General features: G+C 46.3%; 1 protein-coding gene across 1 annotated transcript in view; it reads right to left on the bottom strand.

Annotated features, from left to right (window-relative positions):
* LOC121350570 overlaps positions 1 to 7,511 on the bottom strand; it is a 30,708-nt gene extending 23,197 nt beyond the window's left edge. The window contains exons 1-4 of the mRNA XM_041461997.1: positions 7,319 to 7,511; positions 5,839 to 5,998; positions 4,064 to 4,176; positions 2,837 to 2,976 (exon numbers count right to left, since the gene is read on the bottom strand). Of these exons, the coding sequence (XP_041317931.1) occupies positions 2,837 to 2,976; positions 4,064 to 4,176; positions 5,839 to 5,998; positions 7,319 to 7,511 (606 nt within the window). The remainder of the gene's footprint in view (positions 1 to 2,836; positions 2,977 to 4,063; positions 4,177 to 5,838; positions 5,999 to 7,318) is intronic.
* Positions 7,512 to 9,918: the final 2,407 nt, after the last annotated feature.

Consider the following 9,918-nt stretch of genomic DNA (forward strand, 5'->3'; position numbering starts at 1 on the left):
CGAATAGGTAGCTAATTCCCACCAAAAACACCTGTACCTGAGACTGAACCTGAAGAAAGGCTTCCCCTCAGTCCACATTTTAAAATACCATGTAGAATTCCTGAAGCCCTTGGGCACAGAGGATTTGTGGTCTGTGTGAGCTCTGCTCTGCTGGGGACCTCACCCAGCTTGGCAGTGTCTGTCCCTCCTGTGTGGGGAAGGTGGAATTTTATCACCGTGCCCTCAGGTATCAAGTGAACCTTACTGTGTATTTGAGCTCTCTGGCTCCTGTCTGAGACTTATCATCCCTTGACAGGTCAAAATCCCAGATGTTTTGTGATCTGGGACAAGGGGGAGGCAAACAGGCCAACCCCACCTGTGCTGTGTGATAACACAAGGGAGCAGAGAGGCTTTAGAGAGCCTGGCCAAGGTGGTGCCATGGACTGCTGTGCTGCCTTTGCTCTGCTCTCTGCTCGCTCCCAGCCCTGCTGGGCCATGGATTTGGGTGAAAGAGCCAAAGCCACAGGGGTGACATAATGGCCCCACTGTCTGAGGTGCACTGGCACAGATTTGTTGCATCCTTATGGCAACTGCTGCAAGATCTGGCAGCTTCCTGTAAAGGGCAGAAGCAATTGTGGGGGCAGCCCTGGACACATCCTGCAGCACCTGGACGATACCTGAGGCTGGGATGCAGCTCCTGGGTAGACTAGTTTTACACCAGAAGGGAGAGATCATACTTCTTCTGACAGTTTGGACACACTGAATCACATCTTCATGCAGCAGAGAAGGAATCCCCTGACAGGTAGTTAATTTATTGACCATATGGCATTTTCTTGCTTTGAATGGGCCAGGGCAGTGAGGCAAATCCTGCTTCCAGGAGTTGTATTACTGTGAAAATTTGAGGAGCAGCAGATAACCAGAAGAATTGCCTTGCTGTACTCAGCTTAGAAGCAAGATTCAGCCATTATCACCAAGCAAGAAAGCTGCATCAGACACCTCCAAAGAGCAATTGGTGGGTGACCAGCTCTGCCCTCCTGCTTCTACACCGGGACAAGAATGACACCTAGGGCTGCAGACTCCGTAGGCAGCAAGGACAATCCTCACCAGAATCCAGCTCTTCTAAACCTCACTGTGCTCCTCAGCAAATGTTAGCCAGGTCTGCCTCCCCACAGACCATGAGGGACTGAAATGTTCTCCACCTCCTCTGCGAAGCTGAGCTGTGAGAGCTCTGCTGTGCCATCCCTCCCCCAGCTCCTGCCTGTGTCCTCCTGCCTTTCAGCAAAGGAAGCCTGCTCATTCTCCAGCCTACACTGGTATCTGGGAGGGGAAAGGCAGCATGCTGTCCACAGGCTGAGCCTCTTCCACATCCCCAGGCATCCCATGCAGCTGCCACACTCCAGCTGGGCAGCCCTCAAGAAGCCCAAAATGCAAATGCACCAGAGAGGCCACCAAATTCATTGCTTCAGCATTTACAGCCGTTGTGGATTAAACCTGTAGGACAGTCCTGATTGTCCTGATACTGATGACAAAACGCCTGCCACACTGAATAGCAAAAGTTCAGAGCCCAGTGCAGAAATCCTGCTCAGAAAGGTGTCCCCATGCTGGGAGCTCTCCTGCCAAACACGAGCATCTCTGTTCCCAGCAGCTCCAAGAGGTATTTGAAGTTCTGAGCACCTGCAGAACTGGGGTCAGGATGTGCCTTCATGTTGCAATTGGAGGATATAAAATCAATTGCAACATTCTGTTTTAAGGATTTAATTTTCATGTCTTTGCTCCCTTCTTTAATCTCTACACAGCATGTACTCTGCCTGCCTCTAGATATTTTAATTCAGTCACAGTAAGTCAGTTGCACAGAATGGGCACTAGAGAGCAACAGCAATTCAATTAATTTCACACTCACTGCGGGGAGCTGGGATTTTAAATGCTGCACATTGCAGGTGATCTGTAACATTTCGGTTTTTTTCGTATACTTGCAAAGCTCTTTGTTTCTTTCTTATCAAACTTGGAGGTCATGAAAACCAGAGGTCAGAAAGCTCCTGGCCATTTCATTTTAGAAATAAATATGGTGTCTGCTAATGCAAATAAAGTTACAATCAAGCTCACACTGACACATCCTGATTGAAAATGAAATCAGATCAAATTGATTTGTGTTAATAATAGGAAGGCTTTTTAATGAACCTGGTATGGGCACCACCTGTCTCATGCTGGACCCACAGCAGCCTCCTGGAGATCCATAAACTGAAATTAAATGTGAGCTGCCAGCAATCATAAGATTTCTCTGTCTTGGGACAAAGTCACCAGTCAGAATGAAACAAGTCCAGCTAAGGCATTGTTTCTCTGAGGCTAATCACATTGCTCTGGAAGTGAGAAAGTGGGGTCTAATTCATCGAAGAGTTTGCTGTGGGGAAAAATAGTGAGAGGTTTTGGCAGAATTACAAACTTCTCCAGGAGTTTCCTAGCTCTTGTGAACACTGGGAGAAAGCTGTCCTTCTCAAAAGTTGGCTCAGCAGGGTACAGATCCATTCTTCCTGTTTGTTATATTTGGAATTAGGGACCCGAAACAAAGCCAACCCTTGTTGAGTTAAACTGCCATTGAAGCCTACCGACCTACATTGAGAGCCTGTCATTCCTCTGATCAAAAAGCTGCAGGATTTTAGTTCAAAGGGAGAAAAACTGTCTTGTGTGACAGAGCTGCCCCAGCATACATTGGAAATAAGAAATAACCTCGGTGCAAGAGTGTGTTCAAGCAAACCAGAGCCACCACCCAGCATCGTGTGGGCAGGGAATAAGACCTGCCTGAAATTCTTTAATGTGCTCTTCACAAGAGCTCCCAAACTCCCTTTCCAGCTGATTTTACCTCCAAGGTGTCTGCCAGTGGTCCCACTCGCATGCTTATCTTTTTGCCATCTGAGGAATAATCAAATGCCTCCTGGCTGTTCACTCCGAGGTACGGCTCTTCTGCACAGGCAAAGATTTTGCCATTGTCTGGCAATTCCTCTGCAATAGAAAGGATACTGCAACCTTTAAGCTTGCCGATTAATAAAATCTTCCTGGCTCTGATCATATGGACAAACATCCTAAAAATTTGGCCTGTGGAAAGACAAGAATGAAAATTTTAAAATAAAACCATGAGAAAGACTATCCTTTTTTCACAGTGAAAATTAGATGTGCCTTTTAAGTGATCATTTAAAAAACTCTAATCTTAAAACACTCTCAAATAAAGGTTTAACCACAGAATCTGACAAAATTTCACCTAAAAATGCAGCTAAAAGACAACAGAATAAAAGGACTGATTTTAAATGTAGAACCTTTATCATCAATGCTGCTATTGTTCAAGTGCTTGTTAAATAGTGCTTGAAATATTGCATATTTTAACATTCCCCCATATGAAAATGGCTTTGAGATGGCTCCATATTCTTTCTGGAATCCAGCATTAAAAAAAAAAAAAAAAATCACTACATTACCTTGCATTTGCTCTTAGAGTCATTATCCCTAGACAGCACCATCATTTAAGAAATTTATCATCAGTGGTGTCCTTCGAACAATGTATTAGTGTAATAGATTATAAGAGTACTTCACTGGGATGATATATTACTCCAAAGATGAGAACATCTGGGAAGAATGAATCTGGGAATAGATTTAGTGTAATAGGCTTCATAAGAGGATACAAGCCTGGGTATTTCTGCTTGTAAAGGTGCAGAGCTTGGCCACAGCCACCTTCACCACAAAAAGCATATAAACCCCTATCAGACATCCCAAGCCCAAACCAGAAGCTTTTTCCATCCCTTTCTCTTTCAGGAAGGTGATGATCTCTGCTGTTCACTGAGGGATGGGGCTGGCACTGGGAATTAAAGCACATTTATGTGGGCACGTGTGAGCAAATACACATGGAAGGCAGGGTACAGGAAAACTCACGACAGAGGAAGATCAAAGCCCACAGGAAGCTCATATATTTCTTTATAAGTAATTTCCCACATTTTCTGAGCATTCCCATGGCATTTATCCTCCCCTTACTCAAGACAAAGTAGAGGATGATAGCTTCAACTTCAGTGACAGCCTTTACACCAATCTGGTGCATTTTTACCCTCTTGGCCGAACAACTTGCCATTCAAAGAGCCAGAGGCATGTGTTTCCTGCAGCCTGACTCTGCTTTCACCTCCTTCAGTATCCTCTGGGATGGGCTTAGGTGAAGTTTTTCTGGGGGAAAAAAAAAAAAAAAAAGACATTTCGATATTATGATAATAACCAAAATTTGAGCATCCAGAATAAAAAGCAGCAACCAAGAGGGAACTCCTGGAAAACCTCCATCTGTGCATGACCATGAAAAATTAGCCCAGAAGCATCACAAGTATCCTAAATTCCAGTCCTAAGAGAACCTAATTTCACAACAAGAACATCTCAGTACTGGCAGACACCCCAGTCATAGGAGCTTGGGAAGGAGGGAACATGGGACCAAAGGAAAGAATTCCCCACTGTTCAACCCCAAACCTTTCCCATTTTCAGCTGGTCCCAGATAGATCTCTATCTGCTGCTTTGGAGTGAATTACTCCAGTTACCCTGGCCAGGTTTTGTTCAGTTCTACAGTTATTAGTTTTGTTCCAGCCAAAAATAAGGTTTCTTTGCAGAACAGGGGAAAATACATAAAATCTAATTTTTTTTTATAAGACAGGGGAAAAAAATGTTTTTCTTCACAAAGTGCTCAGAAAGCAGGGTGCCTCCAGATACTATTTCACAGAAGTCAGGCCTGTGACAATGACTCTGGATGAAGTGAGATGTTACCTATTACACAGGGAAGGCAATAGAGGACTGGAAGAAGCCCATAGCCTCCAGACAGGTTAGATTACCCTGTGTGAAGAAAGTAACCACCAGAAATGGATGGTGATCATTCTTTGGGCCAGAATTTAGAGCCATTTCAGTGGTTTTTTTCCTCCAGCTCCACCCCCCCCACCCTGCTCCTCAGTAAAATGAGAAAGAATTCATAACCCGTGTCAGCCACAGTCAGATAATCCAAGACTTAAAGAGTAGAACATTTCATATAACCTCTTTTCTGCCCCTCACAAACGCTTTAACAACTTTAATAAGATAATGTATAGCTATTATCCTACAGCAAGTGTAAGTCAAACAACTATCAGCTATTATTTCAGCAACAGAGAGAACGCTCAGCGTTCCCATAATCCACAGCCTGGAACAGTTTACACATTGTCAGTTTTAGACAGAACTGGCTTTTTCCACATATCAAAATGTACACTGATAAATGGGAATTGTTTAGCAGACCCCACACAGCTGGGTAATATAGTGTAGCTCAAAAAAGAATAATGAGGGTATCAGTTGGACTTCTGAATTAATGATACCTTAAATTAGTTTAATTAATTAGTTTAGTTACCAGAGTAATTTAGTTAGCAGATTAATTAATGTTTGTTGAGTGCTTGGAGATAAAAACCACATATAAAGGCTGTTATTAGAGGGTGGATCCAGAGGTGCAGGTTTTCCTCACTCTTTATTTATCCCAGCACCAGCTGGATCCAGGGGCTCACTCTCTGAGCCTTCCAGCAAGCACAGTGTGGAGGCTGGTGTTCCCCAGGGTATGTTCCAACTCAGACACTGCCACAGCCAGCAATCAGTTGGGAGAATATCTCCAAAAATTTACACTTGCAGCTTTTTGTTCTCACCTCCTTTCCTGCAGGCTGTGGGCTCACACACACATCCATGCACGCTTTGCTACACGTTTGGGTGCACTTAAGTCTCACTCCACTTCCTGCTGCTGTCCCTCACGTTTCTGGCATGTTCTGGACAGAAAATCTAACAAGATATTCATCCCACCACAGACAAAAGCACCAGGCTACAAAGGAGAATCTGTACCTCTTGGAAGCTGCCATTGCATCCAGGTAAGGGTCTAGTCCAAGAGCAACATCAAGAGCTTTTTGTAAGTAATTTCTGAGCTGTTCAGGTACATGAGGGTCATTGAGGGCTATTTCTTTGGCTTTGAGAAGGTTCTCAGCAATGTGCCCAGCCGGAGTTTCTGAAATGGAAATTAAAAGAGAGAATAATGATTCTGTAACTGCTCAATCAGTGGAAGTGGAGTTTAAAGTATATAAGCACAGGTGTGCTTTTTTTTTAATACAAAATGTAGGGTTTTGAAGGGCTATGAAAACAATCACAAAAACCTTTTCAAACTCAAAACATTCTATACTTTAAATAGATTTTTGCTGCATGCATCCTCCCTTTTTCCCCTCAGAGCTGATCAAGAATAAGAATGTTTTAAACACATGAATTCTGTTTTTAAAGCTCCAAGACAAACATCAAACACCAAACAACTGCATATAAACCCTGCTCCTCCGGGTCCAATTTTCCTTGGAGGAAACAGAATGCTTTCCAAAACTGCTTTTGCCAAACCAGGCAGGAGATGCAGGCAGTGGGTGAAGCTTTTTAAAAGGGAGGATTTTTGTTTCAGTGGGATGCATGAGTGTCCCCAAGCTGTGTCTGTGCCAGGGGGGCTGCTGTGCACCACACATGTCAGCATTTCTGAAACGTGCAAACCTCTCCAAGATCCAGATCACCTTGCTCTGGGAGCCAAAGCAATGCTGCCCATGGCACTGAACCTGCCCTGAGATCCCAGAAAACCTTCATGGCAGCAATCCACCATGGATCACAGCAAGCTGTGGCCCCAGAGGCGAGGCAAGGTTCAGGGGAACTCCCCCACTCCCCAAGTGTGAGAGCACGTGCTGGGTTATGAAAGCACCTGTGAGACACAGGCCAAGAGGCTGGGCTGGAGCAGATTGCCCCTGGCAGGGTTTTATTGCCTGGGACAGAAAGGCTGCAGAGAACTACATGGAGTGAGTGAAAAAAGAAAGGACATCTCTTTTACTTCTGTGGCTTTGCAGTACCTGAAGGGAGCCTACGAGAAGGATGGAGAGACCATTTATGAGGCATGTGGTGACAGGACAAGGGGAATGTCTTCAGACAGAAAGAGAGAAGTTTAGATTAGGTATTAGGGAGAAATTCTACTCTGAGAGGGTGGTAAGACCCTGGCACAGGGTGCCCAGAGCAGCTGTGGCTGCCCCTGGATCCCTGGAAGTGTCCAAGGCCAGGCAGGACAGGGCTTGGAGCAGCCTGGACAGTGGAAGGTGTCCCTGCCATGGCAGGGGGATGGATTGTGATGGGCTTTAAGGTCTTGTCAAACCAGCCCATTCAGTGACTCTGTGATACAAGGCCACGATTTACATCTCATCCCAGTCTCTAACCATCAGGGGAAGCTTTTATCTCTTCCAGCAGTTTTATGAATAATTGCAGCTGCAGGAATTTTCCCAGACCCCTTTCCCAAACCATGCTGGTTGCTGACCCCAGCCCAGCTGCACTTCCAGTGAAAAGGACACATACTCTTCTTGCAGCATTTTCACCACTACAGGAGGGAGCATCCCTGGGCTCCCACTGCTCAGCTGGAGAGTGCTGGATGTTGGGATCTGCTCATCCTCCCTGCCAAGCACTCTGAGGCTTTTTGCTAATTTAGGGGTAAAAACATGTTTATAATCCATGTCGGCTTTTAGTAATCATCATGTTCTGCTTCTGGATAAGTAACAGACAGGGATTGCCTGTCACACAAAGGGGAGGAAACAAGACTTAAACTCAGCTGTTTTGTAAGCTGTGTTATAACACCAAACGTGAGAGCCAAGAGGTGCTGCAGGGAGGGGGCACAGGCAGGGCATGCCAGGGGCAACCCTCCATCCAAGCTTACACAACCTTTGCAGGGAGTGCTGCATTTTTTTTGCAGCTTGGTGGTGCTTTGGGCCAACAGCAGAGGTCAGAATTGCCCTCATTTATGCAAGCACCAGACAAGTCAGAGCAGAGCTCAGGGCTGGCTGCCCGGCCCAAGGCCCTGAGCACTAAGGTGAGCTAAACTTTATGTAACTACATTTTTTTAAGGTTATTCCAGGAAAAAGTGCTTTATTTCAGTGCAGAGCTCTACACAATCCCAGAAAAACTGCTGGAGTGTATTAAGCACTAAATCAGATTTCCTGACTGTGTTCCTATGGATCTATGTATGCACAGACATCTCTTTCCATTTCCCATCTAGTTGTGCATTATCAGCAAGAGGAGAAAAGAAAAACAGCTCACTCAGAGGAAGAAAATGCTGAAAATAGCCCTTCCATGAAAGAGCAGGAAAGGGCTGCTTTAAGTCTCCAGCAGCTTCATAAAGAAAGATAAGGTGGCAGTTTTTAAAATGGACCATTCTTGATAGCAGAATGGTTCCCAGCATCTTCCTGAGCAGGTGCTGAGAGCACAGCCACCCTGTTTTACAACTAAGCTGAACAATAAACTGCAGTTTTTCCTCTGTCTGAAATCAGGAACTTTTAATTCACACCAAAGTCAGGATTGCAAGGTTGTACCTGTGGGACATCAGTGTCCCCTGAGCAGACAAGAAGTGCAGTGCCATGGAGGGACCTGCTGCTCCAGAACCACAACTAAACTCTGCAGTTTGTGCTCAGATGGCACTTTTTAAGTTGGGAAAAGAGGAGAACGCTTCATTGTTTGCAGGGGACCACCCTGAAGGAGGCACAGAGACAAGGAGACAATCTGGATTTGGCAAAAACAAATCAAAAACACAAGAACAAAAAGAACAAATTTTTCCTTCCCATTTTAGGCTATCCTCATTTCACCTTCCGGGCTCTAGATCTGTTTTGCAGCCCCAGAAATGCTTTCCAAAGAGCCCCCCTTCCCAGGGGGGCCAGGGCAGAGCACTGAACCTGATCCACCTGAACTCTTTGCTGCTAGACTCCTTGGTGCTCCAGTGCCAAGCACTTTGGCAGGAGCTGCTCGGTGCCAAGCACTTGGAAATCCACTCTGCTAAAACCATCCCCAACAGCTCCAGCCATCATATTCACCAAGGCACCTCAGGCACTGACAACAGCTTATCCCAACCCTCAGCTCTTTGCCTTGGTGTGTAAACACATGTCCCAGCACAGGGCTTGTCATGGGAGGCAGGCAGCAGCTTAGGGATGGAGTGGGTGCTTGAGGAAGCAGCCAGAGAGGGGATGCTGCTGCTCATGGCATGAACCAGGGACCTAAACTCTGACTGAACTTCAGGGGAATGCAAGGAAAATGTACACTACCTGATGCATTTTCTACAGGTTCTATTGCTAGAAAATAAGTTGAAAAGCTGAATCTCCCCAGTGCCCCATTAGGGAGAGAAATTATTTCTAAAACAAGCATGGCAATCCATCAGAAATTAGTCACAGGCAAAGCTCTCTTGACATTGCAAGCCTCCACCATCCCACCATTCCTTTCTCCTGGGACTGTCCCACTCCCTCCAGTCCAGGTTCCTGCAAACCCATCTCCTGTGCTGAGCCTCTCCCCTCTCCTTGACAAAGCCACCCTCTGCTCCTTGCTGCCAAGCCACAGAGCCTGCAGGCACCCTCTCCATGGGGAAGGTGGGGACCCAGGACTAGGGCATCACTCTGTGTCCCTGCTGTCACACCGCTCTCCCAGAGCTCCCCACCCCACACAGGGAGTTTACCTGAAGGGTTATTCATGTTCCTTCTTGTCCCCTGGCCTCAGAGGGTGCTGTGGCTGGTTTGCTGCCTCTGCAGAGCAGGAGGTTGGTGCTCGGGTGCCCGGTGAGGGGACAAAGTCTCCTCCCTCAATCACCAGGGCAGAGCTCCAGCCCTGGGGAGAGGCTGCACGGGGAGGATGGCTCCGGGCTGGGGCTGCACCCTCCTGACCCACCCAGAGCACAGGCAGCAGGTGAGATCCAACAGCATCTGACATGAGAAAGGCACAACAAAAGAGCCGACTTTCAGTGCCTCTGCTTTACATAAGAGTAAGTTCACATCCTGACCTCGGGAAGCTGCTGGCTCTCAAGAAAGTAATTGGCAGTTTCATAACCTTCCAGTTACATATCACAGACATGCCCCGGCTAAACCACCAGGTATGGGGCCAAAAATG

The sequence above is a fragment of the Pyrgilauda ruficollis genome, unplaced genomic scaffold (genome assembly GCF_017590135.1).
Source record: "Pyrgilauda ruficollis isolate IOZ18807 unplaced genomic scaffold, ASM1759013v1 scaffold10, whole genome shotgun sequence".
In the NCBI taxonomy this organism is placed as follows: Eukaryota; Metazoa; Chordata; class Aves; order Passeriformes; family Passeridae; genus Pyrgilauda; species Pyrgilauda ruficollis.